Raw genomic sequence first — 27,239 nt, 5'->3', positions numbered from 1 at the left:
TTGAACACTTGGGTTGTTTCCACTGTTTGCCCTTTATAAGTAATGTTACTATGACCATTCATGTACTGGTTTTTGTGCGACCATGTTCTCATTTTACTTCATTCTATATCTAAGAATGGAACTGCTGGGTCATACAGTAACTGTATCAAACCTTTTTTTTTTTTTTTTTTGAAAAGTTGTTAGTTTTCCAAACTATGATGGGAAATAATGGTACATTTTACACAGCTGGCTATTTTTTAAAAATAAAATAACTCACATTTATTATGACACTAGTCATTCTTCATGTTCAAAGAATGTGCTAACCTGGAGAACTAATTAGAGATAAAGAAATAATTGGCTAGTTAATCTTTCTCTCCTCCTATTTACAGTGATAACTTGCCTATGTTCTCTATATGCTCAATTTTCAGCTGGCAAGTTATAATTTTTAATAATGGAAGTTTTTATGTTGTTTGTTTTTTTCCTTTACATTTTCCCATGAAACTTTTGAGTGACAGAGCTGCCATAAGATGAACTTTAATGGTGGAAAGGAAACCTCATTAGAGTGACCTAAATCAGTCAACAGTAGAACAATCAGGAATTCACAGCTGGCTCCCAGTTTATTCTCTTTCCTTTCATTGACCTAGGGAAAAATCTCTACAGTGGAATTAGAACTGACATTTGTCGACACTGTTTACAATAGATGATTTTTGCTAACTTGACAGGAAGTCCGGTTCCAGTTGAATCTTGTTTGACTGCATAGATGATCCAGACTTTTTTTTCTTAGATACCACAGTCTCCTTCTGGAAGAGGCTTTGTTGAAGAGATTCTTAGCCACTCTGGCACTTTTACCTGTATCTGGGTTGATGAAAGCAGATTTTTATTAATTTAAATAGTATATGCTACTTATGTTGTCTGCCTCCTAATTAATTTTTTTAAATCTCAGTTTCTCTTAAGACACTGTTTAATCTTATTGGCTTTTCATATTTTGGCTATAACTGATATGATATCAATAACTAGAAAGGATTGAGGTTATGTTGATGTTGCAATTTGTGTCCAGTTTAATAAGGTAATTATACATTCTTATAGAGAGTAATTAGCATGCAGAAGGCTCTGAGTTCAATTCTGGAGGAATTAATAATAATAATAAAATCCTTTTGATAAGCAGATTTGTTGAAAACCTTAATTAAGCTAACAGACATGATTATGATAATTCAAGGCTATTTTTGTTTGGGGGTATTGGGGGTTGAACCCAGGACATTGTGCATGCTGTACATGCTCTCTACCACTAAGATAAAACCCTAGCCTATTTTTAGCGTGCAGTATTCATGTCTTAATGCTAATTATTAAGCATGGTGTGGTTGAAAATAGATTCTTAGTTGGTTAATTTGGTTCCCAGACATTCCTTTGAAGGAACTATTTTCTTCTTCCTTAGTTAAAATGGAATGGATAATAATTCCTTATTTCTAAGTAGATTGCTGTCTGGCAATTAGTGATTACCAAGCCTGTAGTTTTCAAAAATCCATTGTGAAGATCAAGTACAGTGTCACGCTGCTGTATTCCTGGCTACTCTGGAGGCTGAGGCAAGAGGATTACAAATTCAAGGCCTATCTTTAACAATTTAAAAAAATAAAAATAAAAAGGACTGGGATGTTGCTCAGTGGTAGAACACCCTTGGGCTCAGTCTCCAGTGCTTGGGGGTGGGGTAAGGAATTCACCATGCAAACATATCTTATGTGGGCTCTAGGACTATATAAACATTTTTTCTTCAGAGAAATAGAAATAGGACATTTAATACTAACCCAGAAGTTTTCTGCATTAAATTCAGAATTGTTAGCCTTGAAACTATTTTGAAATTGTTTCCAGATAATATTAATGTTGCCTAAGACCACAGGAATTAAACATTTCAAAACTAGAAGATATTTTTAAAGATTGTTCATGAGTTTTGTGCTTATGTACTTCTGCTTTGGAGTTGATGGTACAGTATCGTCTTATTTGTTACGATAGATCAAGAACTCTGCTTTTGGGGTTTGGGATATATGTTACTCTGGTGGATAGCTTGCTTATTAGCATGTGTAAGACCCTGGGTTTTGTCCCTAGCACTGCTCCCAGAAAAAAAATGAAAATAAAGTCCAACTTTTGGAAGGTAGATTTGAATGTTAGTGTTCCACAAACTATCTAAATGAAATCAAGGAATAGGAAGAAGTTGAAGTTATAACCCTTGAGTTTGGATTTTGGATGGATTTTTGTTGTTGTTTTCTTTTCTCTCTCCTCTCCTCTTCTCTTCTCTTCTCTTCTCTTCTCTCTCTCTCTCTCTCTCTCTCTCTCTCTCTCTCTCTCTCTCTCTCTCTTTCTCTCTTTCTCTTTCTCTTTCTTTATTGTTGTTTTTGTTTGTTTTATTGGTACTGCGTATTGAACAGGGATGCTTAACCCCGGAGCCACATCCCCAGCCCTTTTTTATATTTTATTTAGATGCAGGGTCCCACTGAGTTTATAGCACTTCAGCCTCCCAAGCTCCTGGGATTTACAGGCATGTGCCACCTTGCCTTTCCTTTTTATGTGTGTGTGTCGGGGGTAAAGTACATAAAAAATTATTATGCCAGGCACAGTGCCACATGCCTGTAATCCCAGTGGCTGTGGAGACTTGAGATAGGATGATCATGAGTTCAAAGTCAGCCCCAGCAAAAGCGAGGTTCTAAGCAACTCAGAGAGACCCTGTCTCAAAATAAAATACAAAATATATTGGTTGGGATGTAGCCAAGTGCTCCTGGGTTCAATCCCTGGTAACCTGAAATAATTTAAAAATTGAATTAAATTTATCATAACTATTTTAAGTGTACAGTCCAGTGGTATTAAATGCATTCATGTTATTCAACCATTACTACCATCCATCTCCAAAGTCCTTTTCATCATGTAAAACTCTAAACAATAAACAAGAAATGACTCCCTATTCCCCTCTTCTCTGCAATCCCTGGCAACCACCATTTTACATAAGTTACATATTTATAGCTGAAGTCTACAAATTATTCCATAAAATGGTTTTACCACAGTATTTATACGATAGCAAGTTGGGTAAAAGGGCTCATATGTTCTCCTAGGTTTTGTATTGACCTTAGCAAAGCTATAGAGTTTATTATGTGATATTTATGTTTGTTTTTCAGGCTCTTACAGCACTACTTTCAGATGACAGCAAATTTGGCTTCATTGTAATAGATGGCAGTGGTGCACTTTTTGGCACACTCCAAGGAAACACAAGAGAAGTCCTGCACAAATTCACTGTGGATCTCCCAAAGAAACATGGTAATGCATGAGCCCCTTTAACTTTGTGTCTAGCAAGAAAGTCAGTTTCTGAAAACAAGGAGCATTTTATTCTGCTAAACATGTGGTTAAGGGAATGGTGACATTTATATTTCTCTGTTCATTTCTTGAATAGATTTTTTTGTTTTTCTCTTTTACTTTCACTTTTTGTGTTTGGATAACTTCTCAATAATCACCCTTTTGTGTCATAGGTAGAGGAGGTCAGTCAGCCTTGCGTTTTGCCCGTTTAAGAATGGAAAAACGACATAACTATGTACGGAAAGTAGCAGAGACTGCTGTGCAGCTGTTTATTTCTGGGGACAAAGTGAATGTGGCTGGTCTCGTTTTAGCTGGATCAGCTGACTTTAAAACTGAACTAAGTCAATCTGATATGTTTGATCAGGTAAGTGAGAAATAGATGGATCAATTTTTATGTGTCTCTAAGTGGGAGTAGGTAAGTCTTCTGTATTTACCCTGGGACATGCATATCTTTTTGAATTTACAGAAATATTTCCCTGGCTTTAAAAAACCTTGCTATGAGAGCTAGAGGTGTAGCTCAGTGGTAGAGTGCTTGCCTAGCGTCCATGAGGCCCTAGGTTCAATCTTGTAGCACTGCAAAGGAAAGAAAAAGAAAAAAAAAACTTAGCTCTGAATTAAACAGTAACGGGTTTATAGGCATTTATTTTAAAATGCCTCATTCTTTTCTGGATACTTTCTCTGTTGAAATCATTTTTAGGCAGATTGCCATAATTAGCTTTAAAATGGTTTGATTTCAGAGAAACTAGCAGCTCTTTTTCTTTTTTTTTTCTGAGTTATAACTGCAATTAAATCAAGTAGTGAAACTCAGCTGTATGAGACAGACAGACTTTTAAGACCAAAGCATTGCCAGGTGTGGTGATGCACACCTATAATCCTAGCAGCTCCAGAGGCTGAGGCTAGAGGATCTCGAGTTCAAAGCCAGCCTCAATAACTTAGTAAAACCCTGGGCAACTCAGTAAGACCCTGTCTCTAAATAAAATACAAAAAAAAAAAGGGTTTTGGATATGGCCCAGTGTTTGAGTGCCCTGGATTCAATGCCTGGTACCCCAAAAAAAGGATCAAAGCATTTAAATTCAGAGGATCTTTTGGTTTGTGATAGGGGTTCAGAAGTGAGAGCTGGGGGTGGGGCTGAGGCTCAGTGTTGCTTGCAACTTAAAATTTTTTTTTTTAAGTGAAAGAGCTAGCAAGACACAGTGGTACATGTCTGTGAGGAGGCTGAGGCAGGAGGATAGGAAGTTCAAAGCCAGTTTCAGAAACTTAGCAAGGCCTGTCTCAAAATAAAAAGGTCTGGGAATGTGGCTGAGAGGTTGAGCTCCTCTGGGTATTTTGAAGTGCTAATGTTTTTGTTTTTGTTTTTAATTGTATCAGAGGTTGCAATCAAAAGTTTTAAAATTAGTTGATATATCCTATGGTGGTGAAAATGGATTCAACCAAGCTATTGAGTTATCTACTGAAGTCCTCTCCAACGTGAAATTCATTCAAGAGAAGAAATTAATAGGTATCAATGAAATGCAACTATTTTGCTCATTATATTTGTGTGTAAATGTAGGTACGTACATAACTGTATGTATGAAGAGGCACTGAAAATATAGAAGATTTACCATTTTCATAAAATTTTCTGCCTTCATGGAATCATTTTTAATCTTCCTTAGTTGTTAGGTCTAATAAGTGTTTGTAGCTACAAGAGAAAATGTAATATACAATCATCCCTGAGTATCTGCAGAAGATTCACAATCTTGAATCTTCTTGAATGTTTAAGTCCTTTATATAAAATGTGCTTTAGTATTTGCATATAATCTACACACACCCTCCTGTATACTTTAAATTATCTCTAGATTATTATGTGTAATAACCACTACAACATAAATACTATGTAAATAATTGTTATGCTATGTATTGTTTAGGGAACAATATCAAAAAAGGTGTACATGTTCAGTACAGATGCATCCATCATAGACCTAAGTACATAATACACATAAGCAAATGTAACTTTTTTCTTAAATATTTTTTATCTGAAGTTCATTGAATTTGTGGATAGTCAACCAACTGTATGTTTTATTGTCCTGTCTCTATTCCACAGGACGATACTTTGATGAAATTAGTCAGGACACAGGCAAGTACTGCTTTGGTGTTGAAGATACATTAAAGGCTTTGGAAATGGGCGCTGTAGAGATTCTAATAGTCTATGAAAATCTGGATATAATGAGATACGTTCTTCATTGCCAAGGCACAGAAGGTAAGAAAACTAGAAAATAAGATTGTTATTTGTTACTTTCTTGTGTATACTGGAAATCTGGGGTGGGCATTTGGGGACATGTGGCTGATTTCAGAAGCAACCAGAAGGCAGTTGTATGTACCACTCTCTTTTAGTTGTTTGATATGTCTTTATGGTAGAAGTAGTATACCTGGTAGATGCTGAGTGCATGCTAAACTCTGTAGGAAAGAAGGTTAATACAATGAGTCTAAGAGACATTTTCTCATCTCATGTCACAGGGCTCATACCTATTAATACATGAGAGCCAGATTAACAAGTTCTTTTTGTTGTTGTTGTTGTTTCCTTTTAATAATACAGAGGAGAAAATTCTCTATTTAACTCCTGAACAAGAGAAGGATAAATCTCATTTCACAGACAAAGAGGTATGTGATTGTTTTCTTTGGTGATAAATGTAAGGAAGCACAGACTCTCAGCCTTGGGAGACCAAACCTCATACTAGTTAGGGAGTCAGCAGGAAGGGTCAGCTTCTATTTGCCATGCACTGATCTGATTCCAAGGAAGGGGGCCTAGGAATGGTTACTGCAGATCTTTTTAAGTAATTAAGCAGTCAGGAAAACATTGTTATCCTTGAAATAATTTGAATAGTTTCTGCTATCTGTGAATCTATACTGCTTTCTTTACTTTTATCAGTTCTTCCACTGCAATGGCTTCTCTGCATTTGATGTAAATGTATCACCAGTTTAAAATTCTGAGTTGGAGGACTTGGTCCTTTATGAAGCTGCTCCCAAAAGCATTTGTGGCATGCTTCTTCTGGGGTGTGAATGAGTGAGCAACAGCATGACTTCTGGAATCAACAGTAGGAATCATAAGTTGAAGAATTTGTTAATGTTTCATTAAAGGGTAGAGCCTGAGAAGTATTAATCAGAATTTCTCTGCTATTTCAGTTCTGTTACCAGAAACCAGAATTCACTTTATTTTACACACATTTTATACGTATGCATAATGAGTAGGAGAATTAGAGTGTTGGAAAGGGGGATTGAGAGGGTTAAGTTGTGTATAATTTTTTTGTTTCTCATGGTCGCATCTATAGACGGGGCAGGAACATGAGCTGATTGAGAGCATGCCCCTCTTGGAATGGTTTGCTAACAACTATAAAAAATTTGGAGCTACATTGGAAATTGTCACAGATAAGTCACAAGAAGGATCCCAATTTGTGAAAGGATTTGGTGGAATTGGAGGTGAGTAGCAAATCAGCAAATATAACTTAAATCAAGGGTTTCAGGCCAGGGCCTCTCCTGGATTAAGTAGTTTCAGGTAAAGTGTACTCATGATCTACTTGAGGCAGGTGGCTGCACAACTTGATTTGGATTTTTTTTTCCCCCTCCATTACTGGGGAATGAACCAAGGGGCTCACACAGCCCTTTTTATTTTGAGATGAAATTTAAGTTATCAATGCAGGTTTTAAACTTGGCAGTCCTTCTTCAGCCTTCCAAGTCAATAGGAATACAGGTGTGCACCACCACACCCAGCTGGAACAATTTTAGTCACTCTTTGCTTTCTATAATTCTGCAAATGAATGGACTTCCCTTATAGAGCAACCCCTCCCTATTCCATGAACTTTGGTACTTACCCTTTGATTTTTTTCTCTAGGTATCTTGCGGTACCGAGTAGATTTCCAGGGAATGGAATACCAAGGAGGAGACGATGAATTTTTTGACCTTGATGACTACTAGGTAGTCGACATGGGTCCGGCAAAATGTGCCTCACCCTCCAGCATCCAACCCAAGGAGCATACCCGTGGTGGAATCCAAACAGATCCCTGCCTTACAATTGGAACATTTCCAGAACTTAATCCATGAGCATTGGATACTGAAAAGAAAACCGAAACAAAACCAGACCCAACCCTGTACATTGGTTTGTCATGGTGTCAGCGCAGCAGCCTGCAACTAAGTTCCTAAATGCCACTTTGGACTAATTTAAAAAGAATCCCAGTTTTTACTTTTACTCGATGGTGAAATTGGTTGCTCTTGTATTTTATGAAAAAAAAAATGATTTTTTTAACCTTCATACATAGAAGCAAAATACTTTAACTGCTGTAAACCTTCAAAAGTTAATAGAAGCGAGATCATACTGGTTTGTTTCTTATTTTGATTGGAGAAAAATTAAATTGCTGCATTTCGCAGTGACCCATTTACATGGCATTCTCAGCTTAGACTGCATAAGAAGAAATACATGTGGTGAAATGTTGGAACCATTTCTCTCTTGGTCTCTGTTTAATGTTGAAAGGGTGAGCTAATAGGAGGCAGTTTCAACCTCACTTCCACACACCCCCTCCCCAAACTGTCAGTTTCAAGGATGCAGATTGCATTGTAAAATCAAACTGACTCATAAAGCATTGAGGCCAGTGCACTGTTTACTTTCATCTGTTTGGCAGACACATTTGTGCCCAATGTTCGGGAGCCCTTTGTATCATTTACTTTAACAAGGGTCCCCATAAACCTAGCCTACTAGAAATCAGTTCGGGATGGATATGGTGGGGCTTCTGTGCTATTTGCTGGGATTGGGAGAAATAAAACAAACAATTTTAGTGGAAGCAAAGAAATTTAAAGATTATTTTATTTTGCTTGGGTCTACCCTTGGTAAAAAGGGAGGTGGTCGTGTTTCCTTGTGTTGGGTGGCATGAGATTATGTGAATGTTTTGATTTTTTTTTTTTTTAAATGAACTGCAAGATTTTTCACCAGGACGACAGACAAGACATGTATGACTGTGCATGTAATTAAAAACCCCAGGTGGGGTTTGAGCATCTGTTTCAAATGTGGGACTTAAAAGCACCTCTCAGATGAGAAATTATGGGAGGAGGGTGGGAAGGGAAGGGGTGGGAAGGGATGGGACACAGCTTCTAGCACGATGGACTAAACCATGTTGGATCTAAAAAGTTGGCCTGAAAACCTGAAGCTTATGCTTCATAGCTAGGCTATAAGGTGGACTAGAACCCAGCCCATGCAAGGTCATGGCGTGCTCGATGTGGTGACATTGAACAAAGTGTATAGGATGTGCCCAGTGCTAGCAATGAGAAAGTGTATACCGAATGGACTTTGAAGGACCAAAGGTTTTTTAAGTCAATTGGTATCACCCCCACAGTGACTAGGGTAGTGGGGTGCATTCGGTTTTCAAATTGGGTACTTTCAACACTTAGTGCCTGACTGCTGTTCTTCACTGACTTGATTCAGTCACTCGTAGCTTTATTGGTCTGAACCAACTCTTTGTTCCCAGGTTACAGACCTGCCTATCGTTCCAATAATCCTGTTTCACTTGAATGAAGGGAGTATGTCTTCAATGTAAAGCTTCTGGTTCTCACACTGTGCTCTGAGGTCCAAATAACTGTCTGTCAATGTATAACCTGATGTCTCAATCCCCAGTGAGAAGAGTCAATTCTTTGGTGTTCACCGATGTGGGAGGCTTCACCGGAAAAGGCTTTTGCTTTGGGCTCTGCTGTTTGTTTGCAGAACGCCCAAGAGCAAGTAAACATGCTCTCTTCACAGCAGTACCTTAGGGTTTTGCCATTGTAAATGGGTCTAATGTGATATGACAAGACCAGAGAAATTGGATGTAAATTTACATTTTTGAATATGCTTGTTGTTTCACATGATACATTTAGGGTATGCAGCTCCTTTTGTAGTTTTTATTTTTACTATTTAAGTTTGGAAATGATGCCAAATTTTTGTATTTCTTTAATCAATGTGTTCTCTTCAGTGATATATATTGCATTATATATTGATGTGTGTATCAATATATACTGGTATGTATTACACTTACACATGCAAACATAAATAAGAGGGGGTGAAAAACGTAGCCTTTGCATTCTCTATAGCCTCTGCAGAGAGATCTAAGCAGTGAAATCTTGGTGTTGTGATGTACAGAAATGGAGAAGAGTATTAAACCATATTTAAGAATATACTTTGTGTGCTTGAGATTTTTTAGGACTGTTTCCTAGAAAAGTCTGAACTTTAGAGACAGTATGAGAGGTCTTTGAAGTTTATGTCAGATTAGTCATAGCTGATAAATTTGCAGCCTTAGACTTTAGTTTCTTCACTACATTGGCCTGTGCAAAGGTATATTCAAAGGATGTCAGGGGGTCAGGATCCCAAGATTATATTAGAGGAAAGAGATTCAAGTTGATAAGGCAAAACTATTAACAGGTGATAAAGGTAGGGAGTATGGCTCGGTGGCAGAGCACTTGACTAGCAAGCATGAAGCTTTAGATGCCTATCATCTAGGCACTGCAAAAAAGGGGGGGAGGGAAAAAATGGACCAAGAGGTTTTAATAGTGATAAAGTAAAAAAATTTAACCCAATTACAAAGTTGATTCTGCTTGCCTTTGAGTCCTATAATAGAACATCTCTGATAAAAACAGAAACTAGGCCTGAGCCTTTTCCTACTGCTTTCCCCTATCTTGAATAGGTATCTTTTAGGTAGGAGAATAAGAAGATCATCCAAGAGCAAGTTGGGCTGGCCCAGTAGAGCAAAGCTTCTAGACCAGGTTAGGAGAAGAGGATTTCTTTTCCTTCCCCAGAGTTCAAGCTGCTTGGAGCCTCTTCTGTTTAGCAGTTTAGGATGCCTGCCTAGTTGAGGAATCAAGATGGTGCATGGTTTACTTTCTCCAGATTTGAGATAAACTGCCATTACTGGTCAGTTTAACATTTTTTCTGTGACTTTCAGCATACTGTCACCCATTTTCTCATTTGATCCATAAAATCCCCTGATGAAACTAGTCACTCTGAGAAGAGGCAGGCATGCCTGTGCAAGTAGTTTTCCTTCTAATTCATCTTTAGGTGATGTTCTTGAAGCCAAATTGTTGGAAGGCAGCACAGTAGTGCCAGCCGGATGTGTGGGCTGCAGTGCTCACCTGTCTTGGCCTGCAGCTCTTGCCATCTTTTGTTCCCTGGCTCTAATTCCCATACCATGCACTCCTAGACAGGCCCAGTAGATTCAGGGCTGAATGCCAAGGTGGAATTAAAGCCTCATGCCAGCTTCTCCCTTGTTGCCAAGTTGAATGCATGCCATCTGAGACTTCTAGCTTCCAAGCCCCATCCTGATGGGACTGTGCCTAAAAGAGACCTAGGAACTGACTCCAGCCAAAGGGTGTGGAACTGATACTAGAGCCAGTGAAATAGGGCCAGTTATGTGCTCATTTTGTAGGTGTTTTGGTGCCTTAAGTTGCTGAGTATGTGGCTGAACAGAGGGACTGAGGTATAGGTGCGAACAGTTTCAGGTTGAGCCATCTTCAACAGAACTTCCCTGAACTTGCATGGCAGGTTCAGTTAAGAGGCCAGAATAAAGCCCTTTTTCTGGCTCTGCCATTAGCTGGACTTCTAACTTCAAACAAGTCCCTTCCTGTCCAGATTCCCTCTCACTATAAGGCAGGTCCTAAATCTGAAGTGCTTTTCCAGCTGTGAAACTTATCAGGCTAGCATGGTGGGGAGCAGGAGTTTCACATCTCCCTATGAGATGACTGACATCCTAACTCTCCAGGAGATTGGCAAATTATCCCATGTCCCTAAGATTCAATTTTTCTACCTGTAGTAATGCTGCCTTGGTAAGCATTAAATAGACAAAGACATATGAAGTCCACGGTACATGCTTGGCAACTTAGCTAGGGTTCAGATGAGAGCCTCGGTGAATGCTTTGTTTCCAACTGTAGACTTAAAGTGGCGAGAGTGAGTTTGTGCTGGTGGCCACAAGATGGTGCTAGACCACAATGGCAGTGGAAGAATTTTGCTTCATCTGAAGGAGAGCAGATTTCTAACAAGTTCTAAGACGTGCCTGGGACAGTTTGCTTTGCCCTTAAATTTTGGAGAAATGGAGAGGGCAGTCTACTAAAGAAAGAGGAGCACTTAGAAGTCTCACTGAGTCTGCTCAGTTTTCTTAGCACTCTGCAATCTGGGTTTTGAATTATCCATCTGTAAAATAACTACAGTCTGGGGCTGGGGATATAACTAAGTGGTAGAGTGTTTGCCTTGCATGCATGAGGCCCTGGGTTCAATCCCAGCACCAAAATAGATACATAGATTGGGTTCAATCCTCAATACCACAAAAGGGTGGGGAGGGTAAAACATTAATTTCTGGTGCTGCTGGGGACCAAACCCATAATTCTGGTGCTGCTGGGGACCAAACCCAGAGCCATATACATCCTAAGCATGCGTTCTACCCCTGATCTACAAGCCCAACCCCTTTCATTTTATTATTTTTGCAATACTGGGGATTGAACCCAGGTGTGCTCTGCCAGTAGATTACATCCCAGCCCTTTTTATGAGATAGAGCCTCACTAAGTTGTCCAGGCTGGTCCTCAATTTTTTGATCATCCTGCCTCAGTCTCCTAAACCACTTAGGGTTAAATGCATGTACCTCTATATCATCACCACCTGCATTTTTTTTTTTTTTTCCTTTTTAACAGATGAGGTCTTCCTACATTGCCTGGGCTGGGCTCAAGTTTGTGGGCTCAAGCAGTTCTGTCTCAGCACCCCGGCCAGCACGGAGTACCAGCAGGCACTACCCTGCCTGACTTGTCCCTGCTCTTAAAATTATGTCATTAATAGGACAATTAACAAAACTGAAATGTAGTCAGGCATGATGGCACACACATGTAATCTCAATGAGATAGGAGGATCACAAGTTCAAGGCCAACTTCAACAGTTTAGCAAGAACCTCAGCAACTTAGCAAGATCCTGTCTCAATATGAAAAAATAATAATAATTGACTGTGGCTGTGGCTCAGTGGTTAAAGTGTCTCTGGGTCCAATCCCCAGTACCAAAAAATGAAAACAAAACCTGACGTGGACTATAGGAAAAAGTATCAATGTTAAAGCTCCTAAATTTAAAAACTTCTGTGGTTATATATTACTTATTTCCTTAGGAAATATATATTAATGTATCAAGAAGCTTAAAATAAGACATATCCATTAAGGAAATTTTTGAAATATCAGAAATAAAGAAAAACAGCATCATTCCATTGTCTTTAACAGTTTAGGATCATTAATGAACACCCATTATAGAACCATGTGTAGTTTGGGGGTTGTAAATGGTTCACAAGTTACTTGACACTTTCATTTGCTTCTTCATGAGTCAACCAGTGGGCCTGGAGGATGAGACTTGGGAGTTGGGGCCAAGGCTGGAAGGGAGCAGGGGCAGGACCAATAAAGGAGATGCTATCATTGTGCCTTGGTGATAGAATCGGCCTTGAGGTTGGTCCAGAGCTGGGTGGGGAGATGGGGTACTATGAAATACAAGGGCTAACTGGGCAAGGGTTGACCCTTAGCTAGGTGATGGGAAGGCAAAGCTATACCTGGAAACTGAGCCCATTCTCAGAAAGGACAAGAATCTCTAAGAATCTGTCTACACTACACCCTTCTATAGTTCTTCTCTGTGGTACCCTAACACTTTCATTCCTTAAGAAATCATCATTTTAATACTGGAAAGAGCCTTGGACTTCATCCTCATCCCCTTGTTGAAGAGAGAAGAAAACTGAAGTCCAGAGAGGAACAGAATGAATGGCCTGTTGGCCCATTCAGCAAATTAGCAGAGCCAACATGAGCACCTGATGTTACAACTCCAAATCTGGATGGATGATCTTGTTATTCTTCTTCTAAGCCCCATTCTCTCCAGATACAGAAAAGGGAAGATCAGAGGGAGCAAGTGAATGGATAACACCAAAGTCAGTGCGGGGAGGGTAAAGGTGGCTGACATCTAGGTGGGGTTATGAAATCTATTTTGAAGTCACTTCCCTAAGTCAGGGTTGGCTTGACTATACATTAACTTGATTCTTCAGTCCCCAGGTTTCTAAAATAGCTCAACCTAAGTTTCCCCAACTGCCAGGTTCCCAGCACTGCTAAGATACCTTACCTGGTCTTTTCCATTCTGCTAAGATACCTTATCTGGTCTCAGGCTCTCCAACCCACCCTATGTCCTAGGGATTGAACCCAGAGAAAGTTTTAAGCTAGAGAGGCAAGATGCTCCTAAATTACAGGCAAAGCTGCAGATCTGCTGCTGCCTGGGAAAGAGGTAGGCTGGAGAATGCAGAGGAATCAAGGCTTGATGACAGGACACCTGCCCCATATTAATGGCTTTCCAGATCTAAATAAGTCCCCAGCCTAGGCTCTCTAGGGGGACAAGATGAGCCACCTGGAAGGCCTACACAATGGGTTCTGTAAGAAGATAGGAGTTGCATAAAGAGGTGGCCATACTCGTAGTAAAGTTGCATTCTGGGACTAGGTATGTGGTTCAGTGATAACAGCACTAGCCTAGCATGCCCATATGCAACGTCATATGCATATGAGTTCCATATACAACGTCAAAAAAAAAATGCATACTTGTGCTCCTTGCTCCAATTCAACTCTGAAGTAGCATGGTAATTCTGCTTCTCTCTGGGGAGCTGAGCAAAGACCTTCAGAAACTGTTTCCTCCAGCCTTCTGTTAGTGGCAATCAAGTCAGGGAACCTGCCTGGATCCTAGCTGGCCAAATTTGATCAAACTGCATAAAATCAATTTTCCCTTTGTATATCGTTTACCTATTTTTTTTTAATATTTAACTTATTTTTAGTTGTAGTTGGACACAATACCTTTATTTTATTTATTATGTGGTACTGAGGTTCAAACCCAGGGCCTCACACGTGCTAGGCAAGCACTGTACCCCTGAGCCACAGCCCCAGTCCCTCATTTGCCTATTTCTTATGTGGATAGATGGTCTAATCCAGGCAGTTGAGATCCAGGCATGCTCCCTGTCTAAACTGCTGGTAACACTTCTATCTATCCCACAAACATATCTCACTGCTACCACTACTTAAATTGGACTTGGACTTGTTTTTTGTTTGTTTCTGTTTATTTTTGGCCCTGGAGATTGAACACAGGGTGCTATATCCCCAGCCTTTTATTTTTTGACAAGGTTTTGCTAAGTTGCTGTGGGTCTCACTGAATTGCTAAGGCTAGCCTTGAACTTGTAATGTGTGTTTTTGTTTCTTTTCTGGGAGGCAAGTTGGGGGGGGAACCTGAACCGAGAGCCTCATGCATGTCAGGCAAGGGCTGTACCCACTGAGCCACATATATCCCCAGGCCTGGCCTCAAATTTGTGAACCTCCTGCCTAATATTCTCAATATTTTTTTAAAATACATCTGTTGGGTTGGGGTTGTGGCTCAGTGGTAGTGTTTTTGCCTTTTACATGTGAGGCACTGGGTTCAATTCTCGGCACCACATATAAATAAATAAAAATAAAGATTAAGTACATTTGTTATTGCATGTTTGGGTTCATTTTTATTGTTAGGTAGTATAATAAAATTATAAATATATTATCTTTTGTAGGTTAATGAAAGATCTGGTGATTGAGTGTGCACAGATAGATTCAGAATGGGGACTGTTCACCAAAAAGACTAATTGGAAACACAATCAGAGAGCTGAAATTTCAGCCTTCCACTTCCAAAGAGGGGACAGGGCTGGAAGTTAAATTAAACACTGATATCCAATGATGTGATCAATCACACCTAAATAATGAAACAAAATTTTTTGAGGAGGGGATTAAACACGAGGTGCTTATACTACAGGGCAACATCCTCATTTCTTTTTTATTTTTTATTTTGAGACAGGGTCTTGCTTGAGCGTCCTAAATTGTTAGAACTGGCCCAAGACTTGCACTCTTCCTGCCCCAGCCTCCTGATTCACTGGGATTATAGGCTGTGCCACCGTGACTCCCATATTGAAATTTTAAAACTTGACAATGTGGCACCTCCCAGCTACTCAGGAGGTCACAGCAGGACGACTGCAAGTTCAAGACCAGCCTGTGGGTGCTAGGTGGTGCATGCTAAAATCCCAGCAGCTCAGAAGGCTGAGGAGTTCAAAACCAGCCTCAGCAATGGCGAGGAGTTAAGCAAGTGAGACCCAGTCTTTTTAAAAAAAAAAAAAAGAGAGAGTGAGAGAGTGGGGGGGAGGGGGAGAGAGAGAGAGAGAATTTTTTAATATTTATTTTTTTAGTTATCGGCAGACACAACATCTTTGTATTGGTGCTGAGGATCGAACCTGGGCGCACGCATGCCAGGCGAGCGCGCTACCGCTTGAGCCACATCCCCAGTCCGGAGATCCTGTCTTTAAATAAAATGCAAAATAGGGCTGGGGATGTGAGGCTCAGTGCCCCTGAGCTCAATCCTGGGTACCAAAAAAAAAAAAAAAAAAAAAAAAAGACCACCCTGGGCAACTTAGTGAGACTCTGCCTCAAAATTAAAACTAAAAGGTGGGGGCTGGGGATGTGGCTCAAGCAGTAGCGTGCTCCCTGGCATGCGTGAGGCCCGGTTGGATCCTCAGCACCACATACCAACAAAGATGTTGTGTCCCCCGAGAACTAAAAAATAAATATTAAAAATTCTCTCTCTCGGGGCTGGGGATGTGGCTCAAGCGGTAGAGCGCTCGCCTGGCATGCGTGTGGCCTGGGTTCGATCTTCAGCACCACATACCAACAAAGATGTTGAGTCTGCCGAAAACTAATAAATAAATAAATAAATATTTTTTTTAAAAAAAAAATTCTCTCTCTCTCTCTCTCCTCTCTCACTCTCTCTTAAAAAAAAAAAAATAGGGCTGGGGATGTGGCTCAAGCTGTAGCGCGCTCGCCTGGCATGCGTGCGCCCAGGTTGGATCCTCAGCACCACATACCAACAAAGATGTTGTGTCCACCGAGAATTAATTAATTAATTAATTAATAGGTTTAGGATGCTGGGTGCAGTAGTGCAGCCTGTAATCCCAGCAACTCAGGAGGGAAGGCAGGACGATAGCAAATTCGAGGTTAGCACTCAGCAATTTAGCAAGGCCCTGTCTCAGAATAAAAATAAAAAGGTCTGGGGATGTAGTTCAGTGGTAAAGTACCTCTGAGTTCAATTCCCAGTACAAAAAAAAAAAAGGGAAGGTGCTTAGAATATAGCTCAATGGTTCAATCCCCAGTACCGAAAAAAACAAAACAAAAATGAAACCTCCCTAAAATCTCCTAAAGACAGTTCTCAGAGCTTCCAGGTTAATGAAGAACACATTAAAATGCTGGGAGGGGTCATACCCAGAGAGGGTGTGTAAGTTCTAAACCCCCATTTCCTTCCATATCTGGCCTTATGCATCTCTTCCAATTGGCTGCCCCTAAATTTTATTGCTTTTTTGGTACTTGGGATTGAACCCAGGGTACTTTACCATTGAGCGACATCCCTACTCCTTTTTTTTAACTTTTATTTTTATAGTTGTAGGTTAACAGAATGCCATTATTTTATGTGTTTATTTTTATGTGGTGCTAAGGATAGAACCCAGTGCCTTACACATGCTAGGCAAGCGCTTTGCTACTGAGCTACAGCCCCAGCCTTAATTTTCACTTTGAGACAGTCTCTTATTAAATTACTGAGGCTGGCCTTGAATTTACCATTCTCCTGTCTCAGCTTCCTGAGTCACTGGGATTCCTGCACCTCCTCACCCAGGACTTGTATTCCTTTATAATAAACCAGTAAGCAAATTTCATGAGTTCTGTGAGCTATTCTAGCAAATTATCAAACCTGAGGAGGGGGTCGTGGAAATCCATGATTTAGAGCCAGGAGTCAATCAGAAGTATAGCTGGACTGGGCACCATGGCACAGAGCTGTTATTCCAGCAACTTAGGAGGCTGAGGCAGGATCCCATGTTCAAAGCCAGCTCAGCAACTGAGCAAGGCCCTAAGCAACTCAGCAAGGCCCTGTCTCTAAATAAAATATTTAAAAAAGGGCTGGGGATGTGGCTCAGTGGTTATTCACTCCTGGGTTCAATCCAAGGTACCAAAAAAAGTATGGTTGGCAACCTGGGAGTTGTGCCTGTCTTCTGAAATAGAGGTAGTCTTCTGGGACTGATCCTTAAAGCCATGGGGTCTGCCCTAACTCTAGGTAAATGAGTGTCAGAATTTATTTGAATGGTAGGAAACCCAAATAGTGTTTGGAGAGTTGGAGAACTATTTAATATAGAAACAAAATCCCACATATCTGGTGTTAGAACTATGAATAAAATAGCAGAGAATTAGTATATCATTGTATGTATACCACATTTTATCTCTTCCATTGGTGGATATTTAGGTGGTTTCTAGTTTTTAGCTGGAAAAATTCTCATGCCACCATGAAAATTCACATGTAAATCTTTGTATAAATGATTTTGTTTGTTGTGGGTTGGCCATTTGTATATCTATAAAGAAATGTTTGTTCAAGTCCTTTCCTTGTTCTTAATTGGTTTGTCTTTTTGCTGTTGAGTTGTAAGAATTCTTTACATATTTCTGGATACTAGAATTTCACCAGATATATGATTTGGAAATATTTTCTCCCATTCTGTAAGTTGTTTTACTTTCTTGATTATGTCCTTTGATGCACAAAACTTTATATTTATTTTGTTGTGCTCTACTAGGGATTTAATTTTGGAACTCACACATACTAGGAAAGTGTTCTACCACTAAGCTATATTCCAATCCCAAAACTTTGTATTTTATTTATTTATTTTTTGGTACTAAGAATTGAATCCAGGGGCGCTCAACCATTGAGCCATATCCCCAACCCTTTTTTATATTTTATTTAAAGACAGGGTCTCACTAAGTTGCTTAGGGCCTGGCTAAATTTCTGAGGCTGGCTTTGAACCTGCCATCCTCCTACCTCAGCCTCCAGAGCTGCTGGGATTACAGGCATGTACCACCATGCTAAAACTTTGTTTTGATGAAATCCAATTTATCTTTTTTCTTTCTTTTGCCATATCTAAGAATCCTTTGGCAACTTTCAAAGTCATTAAGATTTACTTTTATATTTTCTTCTAAGAATTTTACCTTTTAGCTCATTTGTTTTACATGTGGTGTGAGATGGGAGGGTGTGTCTGACTTCATACTTTTGCATATAAATACGCCGTTGTCCCAGTCCCAGTTTTTGTTCTGTGATCCCAGGGATTGAACCCAGTGCTTTGCATATGCTAGGAAAGCATCCTACCACTAAGCTACATCTCCAGATTTTTATTTTGAAACAGGGTCTCATTAATTTGCTCAGACTGACCTCAAACTTTTGATCATCCTGCCTCAGCCTCCTCAAAGGCTAGGATTACAAGTATGGGCCACTATGTATGGCACAGCACCATTTGTTAATGAGACTATTATTTTACCATTAAATGGTCCTGACACTACTGGAGAAAATCAGTTGGCCACAGACATGTGGGATAGTTTTTAAACTCTGAATTCTATTCTATCAGTCTATATCTAATCTTAATAACAGTATATTATTTTGAATTATGTAGTTTTATAGTAAACAGTTTTTGTTGTTGTTGATACCGGGGAATGATCCCAGGGATGCCTTACCTTTTTATTTTTTTTGAGATAAATTCTCATTAAATTGCTCAAAATCTTCATATGTTGCTGAGATTGGCTTGAAACTTGCAATTTTCCTTCCTTAGCCTCCCAAGTAGCTGGGATTAGAGGTTTGCACCCCACACCCAACTGCATTGTTTTAAAAAAAGTACAAGCCCTCCAAATTTGTTCTTCTTTTTCAGTACTGTTTTAGCTATTTAGTGCTCTTTATAACTCCATATGAATTTAAGGATGGGCTTTACCATTTCTGCAAAAAAGGCCATTGGAATTTTGATAGGGATTTCAGTGAATCTATAGATTGTTTTAGATAGCAATTCCATTCTTAATAATATTAAGTCTTCCAATCCATGAACTTAGGACGTCTCTCTATTTAGGATTTCTTTAATCTATTTTAGCAACATTTTACAGTTTCCAGCGTATAAATCTTTTATGTCCTTGCTTAAATTTATTCCTAGTATTTTATTCTTTTGGATAGTACTGAAAATTAAATTCTTTTCATCTATTTTTCAAATTGTTCATGGCTGGTGTCATTCTGCTTTTGATTTTCATTTTTCTGATGACATTATCTTTTTATATGCTTATTAACTATTCAAGTTTTTTTTTTTTTTGGTGGAGTACATCTTCATTTGCATTTCCATGATTGGAGAGGGAACAGCCCCCTTCCTTTCCCTAACACCTTTCTTTTACCCTTCCTGTTTACTTTTAAAAGTACTTCAGGATTAACAATTGGACACTGGAGCCAGCAGTCCAGGGTAAAATCTTAATTCTTACACATACTTATGTGGTCTTGAACATGTTTTTTAACTTTTCTTTCCATTCAAGTTTAAATAGAGGTGTTAGCCTGGTAGATGTGTGGCCACACATGCCAATAATCCCAGTGACCTGTCGCTCAGCCCTCCAGCCCAACCACCTCCAGCCTCAACAGCAGCTACCTCAGGATCCTCCCACTGGCAGATGAGAGCAGGTCTTTCTCTCCAAAAGCTTCTTAGGATGAGGATTCCCTGGCAGCTTTCCTGGCCGTCTGAAAAGTATCTGCATCATTGAGCCAGGCCGGGGAACACTAATCACAAGACAGGCAAGCTTGGCAGGGAGAGGCTCAGGCTGATAGGGGACAGAAAGACCTGAGGGTGGGAACATGAGGTTAAGGGAAGAATTCTATAAAACCCAGCCCACTGTGCTGACCCCCACATTCTTTCTCTTTTGAAAAGCAATTTACCTGTGGTACTGCCTGGCTTGAGTCAACAGGATATGTTACATTCTTGAGCAAACCACCTGTTATCTGCAGAAGAAATGTAGGCATGAAATGTCAGTGATAAGAATACAAATTAGCTGAGCAAGGTGGTGCATGCCTATAATTCCAATGGCTTGAGAGGCTGAGGCAGGAGAATCACAAGTTCAAAGCCAGACTCAGTAACTTAGCAAGAACTTGTCCCAAAATAAACATGTATTAAAAGGGCTGGGGATGTGACTCACTGTTTTAGTACCCCGGGTTTAATCCCTGGTACAAAAAAAAAAAAAAAAAACACTGAAGGAGAGACCCTTACACCTGGATAATTCCCCCTAACCATAAAATCTGTAAGAACAGGTTCCAGCAGGGTCAGCATGGGCCAAAGTCACTTAGAGTGATAATGGCAGTAGGGACTTGAAAACCTGATGTCATCCTGCTGTCAGTCAAAAGTCAAGTGGTAGCAGACTGGGGCTATAGCTCAGTGGCAGAGCACTTGTTCACATGAGTGCGGACTGGGTTTGATCCTTAGCACCACATAAAAATAAACAAACCAAAAGACATGATGTCCATCTGAAGCCAGATTTACAGATAGGTAGTTAGTGTAGTTAGGTAAATCGGGTCTAATACCAAGTAAGAAAAATAAAATGGAGGCCATTATAGAGAATGGAGTCCAGGAAACCAAAGCAGCAATTGTGGAAATTGAAATATTAATGTCCCCAAGGCCCGGAACCCATTCTAAGGAATTGTTAATGAAACAGCTCCCAGCAAACAGGGAAATGCTAATCAAAAGCCACCCCAGACCCTTCCTGCCCAGATTAATCCTCCAGCCCACCTATCTCCCACCTTTTGGGGCCTTCCCACCTGCATTCTTTCACTGAAAGATAAAGGGAAACAAAGGACAGGAGTGTGGGAAAGCTGAAAGAAGACCTTAGTTATAAAAAAGGGAAGACCTCCCCCTTCCTCTGGGGAGAAGTCTTTTCTGCTGTCCTTTAATACAGCTTCCACTTTCCACTCTATAACATAACACTCGGTGTGCTTCTCTGGTGTTATACTTCAGCATTGGGGGAAGCAAGCAGCAGTAACACATCTATGGCTACAAAAAAAAAAAAAAAAAAGCCAAGCAGCACACCTGGGCAGGACTCTCTGGAAACCTCCCTGGGACCCTCAATAAAACTGGAGGGCAGAAACTCAGAAGGTCAAGCGTTGTATGTTTTTTCTCATTTGTGGATGCCAGAGAGGAAAAAGAAAAAGAAAGGTGGGAAGCCATGCGTGAAAAGCAAAGGAGATTAATAGAATGGGGGAAAAGGACAAAGGCAGGGTAGAAGGGAGGGAGAGAGGAAGTGCTGGGAAGGATATTAGCCAAATTATATAGTTATATTATACATGTACGAATATGTAATAACAAATCCCATCATTATATACAACTATAATGGACCAATTTTTTAAAATGTGGAGGAAAAAAACTGGAGGGCAGGAGAAGTGCACTGTCCTTCTCCTTTTCCCCATTCCTAACCCTGTTTTTTGTGTGATGCTAGGGATTGAACCCAGGGCCTGTGCATGCAAGGCAAGCACTCTACCAACTGAGCTATATCCTCAGCCCCATTCCTATCCCTTCTAATAAACTCATGCCTGTCACTCTAAGCAACATGTCTGAAATCTTTCTGATTTGATCACAAGAATCGGGGTTTGAAGAAGGTCTCTGTGTTGCCTCAGTTTCCCAGCAGAACCCAGCCAAATACCCCATGTGTCCCTCCTTACCCACCTGGCTGCTGTGCAGTCACAGGTACCAGGTTCTGACTGGATGCCAGCACGGAGGCAGCCTCCTCCTAAGCACTACTCTGAAGTCAGACACCAGGTCTTATCACAGCTTCCACTTAAGATCTATCCAGCTACTCAGGAGGCTGATGCAGAGGATCACAAGTTCCATGACAGTCAGGGCAACTCTGTGAGACCCTGTCTCAAAAAATTTTTTAAAAAGGCTCAGGGATGTAGTACAGTGGTAAATCACTTGCCTAAAATGCATGAGGCCCTGGGTTCAATCCCCACTATCACCAAAGGAAAAGAAAAAAAGATCTGGGTGAAGGCACTTAAAAATAATGATCAAAGCTAATCTTTTTTTCTTATGGTACTGGGAATTGAACCCAGGGGCACTAAGTCACAGATCCAGCCCTTTTGCTTTTTTATTTTGAGAGTCTCACTAAATTGCTTAGGGCCTTGCTAAATTGCTGAGTCTGGTCTTGAACTTGCGATCCTCCTGCCCCAGTTTCCCAGATTGCTGGGATTACAGGAATGTGCCACCACAGCCAATTTATTTTCTTTCTTTTGGGACAGGGTCTCACTACATTGCTTAGGCCCTTGCTAAATTGCTGGCTTTGAACTTGTGATCCTACTGCCTCAATCTACTAAATCACTGGGATTACAGATGTTTGGCACTACACCCAGCCAAGTTTATTTTCCAATCTATAAAACACTGATTAAATGTGACAATGAGCTGGTGAGGCACACATCTGTAATCCCAGTGGCTCGGGAGGCTGAGGCAGGAGGATTTCGAGTTCAAATCCAGCCTCAGCAACAGTTGAGGTGCTAAGCAAGTCAGTGAGACCCTGTCTTTAAATAAAATACAAAATAGGGCTGGGGATGTGGCTTAGTGGTTGAGTACCCCCAAGTTCAACTCCCGATACTAAAGAAAAACTGTGTTAATTAAGTATGTATCAAGCATTCCACAAGCAGAATTAGCCATCTCTGATTCATATTCAGTCATTCAACAATTGTTTACTATGCCACAATGGGATTATCAAGAAGGCAGATAAGTCCATATCAATAAGAAGTCACCAAATAGTAGCAAAACCAGGCAAGCAAAAGCAAAAGGCAATGGAAAGGTTTTGTAGGGTTAGGAAACAAAAGTTGCACCCAACCCAGTCTTGGTAAGGAGGGGTTGGTACCATTAGCAAGAGATTTAGTTCCTCTCTCTTTATTTCTATAGAGTATATAATTTGGTTGAGAAGGCAAGCATAGGAATACAATAAGAAAAATGCATGGAAATATCAGAGACCATCTTATTGTGCATCACATGGTATTCCCATCCCGCAAAAAAAGTCTCATTTTACCAATTCCAGTTTTCAATACTCCCCATGAGAAGGGCCTAAATGCCCAGTGCAGGGCAACTGGAGTACGTGTCCTATTTTTTAGGTCAGAAAACAGCCTAGGATCCTTAAGCTTCATAGAGCTTTCAGAGGCTCAAAGTACCCTCACCCAGAAAAGAACAGAAGGCCAGCCTAAGCAGAAGCCTGGGGTTCTTGCAAATTCTGTAGCAGCCTGCAGAAGCTCCACATCTCCTCTCAGGCCTTCCCCTTCAGTTAGGCTCAGTTATAAATAGCTAACTCGTTTCCAGCTGGGGATCTCCCAGCCTTGTAAGGAGCAAGCACCACCTCCTCACCCTGAACTGCCCTCAGCTTGGAGCAGGAAAGGGCAGTGGCCAGCAGGGGGCGGAAGGCAGGAGTAGGAGAGAGGGTGGAAAGAACCCCTTTGAGCCTGGTCTCTTACTCACAATCCTAAACAGCAGCCCAGAAGAGAAGACTTGGGGAAGGATTGGGGAGCTGCAGTCTAGGTAGAAAACAAAGCAAGAGGTACCATAGACAGTGGTTGCAAAGCCTGAAACCGGGTCTTATCTGAAATCCAATTCCTAGACCTTTGAGATCTTCTCTCAGAGGGAGTTGGGGAGACACATGAAACTCCTTAACTTTGGTGCTGTAGTTATAGCATGCATGTGTGTGTGCACACTTGCAAACTAGTACAAACTACAAGCCTGTGAGTCATTTTTATTCTGGATCAAATCCAGAGGCTACCTGTCACTAGAAGCCCCTGCTCTGGCATATTCCCCCTACCCAGCCCCAAGTTCTGCTTTCTTTCTGGTTCTCACCTGAGATAGAAAAATCAGGAGCCACAGGTTGGTCCAGCTGGCAAAATGGGAGCTAGCTTGTGTCCTCCCAGTAGAGTCTGGACTTTGATGATAGTTGTGTTGTTGGTCTCTGCTGAAGTCTGGTCCCTCTGACCTTTGCTCATGGCAGATCACAGTAACCACGTGGCTGGCCAAATTTAAGGCTTTGTAGGGAGCACCTGTGGGGGCCTGCTGACTCTTACAGAGGTGGATAGTCAGAGCTGTCAGGGTGCACAAGAGAGGCCCTCTGGGTGGTGAGGGCACCTAGTGGGCACTACCCCACCCCACTCCCAACATCCCCTACAGAGCCAAACTACTCTTGTAGGGTCCTGAGGCTTGTGAACCCCAGAGCACAGGGAGCCATGGCCAGAGATCCTGGAGACCAGACCTAAAGTGAAGAACCTCTATCCAAAGTGAAAACGGTCTGTAGAGGCCTGTTAACAGGGTCCTCTTCCTCTTCAGGCTTACTCATTTTCTGAGGTAAGAACAAGTTCAAAGATGAGTAAGACCAAATCAGAGTTGCAATAAACAAAAGATGTGTGACACTGGGAAGTACCTAGGTCTGTGGACCTATAGAGTGGGGTGGGAGGGATTTCCACAGGGCCAACGTCTGAATCAAGTAGAGGATGGGTAGCAGCAGCATTCATTTCACTAGAATGGTGCGGGAAGGGCATTCCAGCAGAGGAAACAGCTTGATTAAAGGCTGGGAGGAGTGAAAAAACGGAAAGAAAAGGAGAGAGAAATAGAAGCAATTAGATATTACCAAAGACCAACCTGCCCAATGCAAGGGGTGGAGGGTAAATCGAGGGCCAGCAGGCTGTGACACCACGCTTGGAGTGTGGGCTTCAGGTCTTGGGCTTCTGGCCGCTTAAGGATCTCCAACAAGGATGTGCTGCGTTCAGGGGTGGGGACAAATAGGAAAACGATAGAGGACAGTGGGAGCCTCTGACCTTAGCGGGGTGGAGGAAGGCGCCTTCCCAAGGGACTCCCAAGTCGGCCTGTCCAGCGTTTTCCTCAGCTGGGCCCGGACGGCGACGGGGAGAGGCCGCGCGTTCCCGGACCCTCCCGCTGGCCGCCCCCTCCTTGGCTGGGTCCCTTGGCCTCGGGCTCCCGGGCGCGGGCGGCCCCCGAGGGCTGGGCTCCTAGCCCGCAGCCGCCCGCGGGCCGCCAGCCAGACGCGCCGGGAAGGAAACGCCTTGTATGGGCCTGGGGCTGGAAGGAAGCGCCTTTTAGGGCTCGGGGAGGAAGCACCATACATGGCGCGGGGCGGCCGGGGCGGGCCGGGGGCGGGGATCCCGCCCAATAGGGAGGCGCTTCCGCCGCCGCAGACCTCTGAGCCAGCGCTGCGGCCAGAGCCCGGGACTCCAGCCCGGCGGGGGCTACGCGCACTGCGGACCGGCCCTCCGAGACCCCGCGCTGCCCTGACGCTTACGAAGCCGACCCGGAACCTCGCTGCGCCTCGCAGTCGCTGTGTTACCTTGGGCGAGAGCTTTCGTCTCTGAGCCACGGGCCCCTACTATGCGGAGGGTGGAGGGGATAAAATGAGAAGATGCCGCAGGACCACCCCCTTAGAAGGACATGGTCTGCGGTGGCCACTGGGTTATTGGAAGCTGTGGACGAGGACAGTCTGCCCAGACACCAGCTGTCTGAATCTCTTTAGCCTTTTTCCAACTAACTGGGCCTCTGGGAAGCCTAAATGAATGGGGAAACATGGAGCTGACTGCTTCGAAAAAGATCTTTCCAGAAGAAAATAAGGCACCCTTAAGGTTTGCAGTTTTTCAGGGTTCACACAGGAAGTTCCAATCCCAGCTTCTCCGCTTACCAGTGGATTGACGCTGGAAGAGGTGCTTAGGTCCTCCGAACCTCCAAGTCCTCAGTTAAATGGGGAAAACAATGCTTGTTTTGCAAGTCTGTTAGAATCAAATGAAAAAAAGTGTGTGCACTTGTGTAAAATGCCTAACCTGGAAATGCAGGCTTGTGCACATGGCCGCTCTTCTGGGAGCTTTGCCCTCCCTGGGTGAGCCTGTCCTTCTAGAAGTTTATTTTTCTTTTTTTCTTTTGATTTGGGAGATTGAACTCAGGGCCTCCAGCGAGCTAGACATGCTGTTCCACCACTGAGCCACACCCCCAGGTCTTGGGGACCTTATTGCCAAGATTTTAATGCCTTTACCAGAGCATGCCTGTGGCACTGACGCTCTTTTTCTCAGTTCAGCTACTGCTCTACCTATCTATTGTCCCTACCCTTCTCTACTTCCTCTAAAGCATAGGTGACCTCCTGTATGGTCTGAAAAGGGCAAATAGAACCTGGAAGAAGTTGAAGTTCCCATCACAGCCAGAACCTTTATCTAGGACAGCATCCCTTCCCACACCTGCTGTCAGTACCACACCCACACATTTCACCAGAAGATAGATATCAATCTCAGAAAAGCATTTCCTGATTCTCCCTCATTGACCCTGCCCTGCCCTCATCAGACCTGCCTGTCCCAAGTCCCACTGAAACCTAACCTGAATCTCCCTTGCCCTGTCTTGCTGAGCAGCAGTTAGCAGCCCCTAATAGGCTCCAAGCAAGTTTATGGATACACAATAGATGCCTTTCACCCATGGCCTTGTTTCCCTTCATCCCTGTAGGGCAAGGAAGCTATAGTTGGCATGGTAACCTTCCCTGCTAAAGTCGAAGCCCTCAAGGATGCTTTTCAATTCCAGCATGGATACAGCTCCCCAACACACACATACACACCACAGGGTGACATGGTAACTGCGTCATCCAGTCCTCCCCAGAACAGAAATGTGGCTCTGGTACCAGAAAGGAAGGACTGGTTCCTGAAGGGCAGCCAAGGACTCAAGGGAGATGCAGATTGGATCGCCTGCCCTGGGTGCCAATGCCCAGAGAAACTAATTCTGAGACAGAGAGTATCAGGGAGCCTCTGGGGATCCCATGGTTAATAATCGAAACATTTTCGCTAAAATCAAGCACCCACTCAATGATGTGATGCCCATTGCCTCATCCTATAGAATAAGCTGATAAATCACAAATCCTACAGAATCCAGTGATTTCCTTTTGTTTCAGCCTCTTTGTGGAATAAATGAACACTTATTAACCATCGCCCAGATTCCAGTTTCCTGTAGTTATTTCAACTAATTCTCCCCCACAGTTTTATGAGAAAGGTTTTTGACACT

General features: G+C 42.0%; 1 protein-coding gene and 1 long non-coding RNA gene across 7 annotated transcripts in view; one reads left to right on the top strand and one right to left on the bottom strand.

Moving 5' to 3' along the window:
- The window catches only part of Etf1 (eukaryotic translation termination factor 1), a 29,088-nt gene extending 19,605 nt beyond the window's left edge, over positions 1–9,483 (top strand). For both annotated transcript variants that reach the window (XM_005327257.4, XM_040273679.2), the window contains 7 exons: positions 3,138–3,276; positions 3,486–3,676; positions 4,681–4,810; positions 5,393–5,548; positions 5,885–5,949; positions 6,618–6,765; positions 7,178–9,483. In XM_005327257.4, coding sequence (XP_005327314.1) covers positions 3,138–3,276; positions 3,486–3,676; positions 4,681–4,810; positions 5,393–5,548; positions 5,885–5,949; positions 6,618–6,765; positions 7,178–7,260 — 912 coding nt within the window. In that variant the 3' untranslated portion in view covers positions 7,261–9,483. The remainder of the gene's footprint in view (positions 1–3,137; positions 3,277–3,485; positions 3,677–4,680; positions 4,811–5,392; positions 5,549–5,884; positions 5,950–6,617; positions 6,766–7,177) is intronic.
- LOC144377017 (uncharacterized) lies at positions 578–25,333 on the bottom strand. 5 transcript variants are annotated; one of them, XR_013437545.1, is made up of 6 exons: positions 25,013–25,333; positions 24,045–24,765; positions 21,888–22,078; positions 20,114–20,176; positions 19,830–20,018; positions 578–834 (listed from the first exon to the last, which is right to left on the bottom strand). It is a non-coding gene; the product is annotated as an uncharacterized LOC144377017 (long non-coding RNA). The 5 variants fall into 5 exon arrangements; XR_013437548.1 differs by lacking the exon at positions 21,888–22,078 and adding an exon at positions 23,669–23,728 and having other exon boundaries at positions 25,013–25,332; XR_013437546.1 differs by lacking the exon at positions 21,888–22,078 and having other exon boundaries at positions 24,045–24,537; positions 24,619–24,765; positions 25,013–25,329.
- Between the last annotated feature and the right edge of the window lie 1,906 nt (positions 25,334–27,239).

This window comes from Ictidomys tridecemlineatus, chromosome 1 (assembly GCF_052094955.1).
Source record: "Ictidomys tridecemlineatus isolate mIctTri1 chromosome 1, mIctTri1.hap1, whole genome shotgun sequence".
Lineage (NCBI taxonomy): Eukaryota > Metazoa > Chordata > Mammalia > Rodentia > Sciuridae > Ictidomys > Ictidomys tridecemlineatus.
The sequence above is the reverse complement of the archived record's forward strand: the minus strand, read 5'-3'. Positions and strand labels throughout refer to the sequence as shown.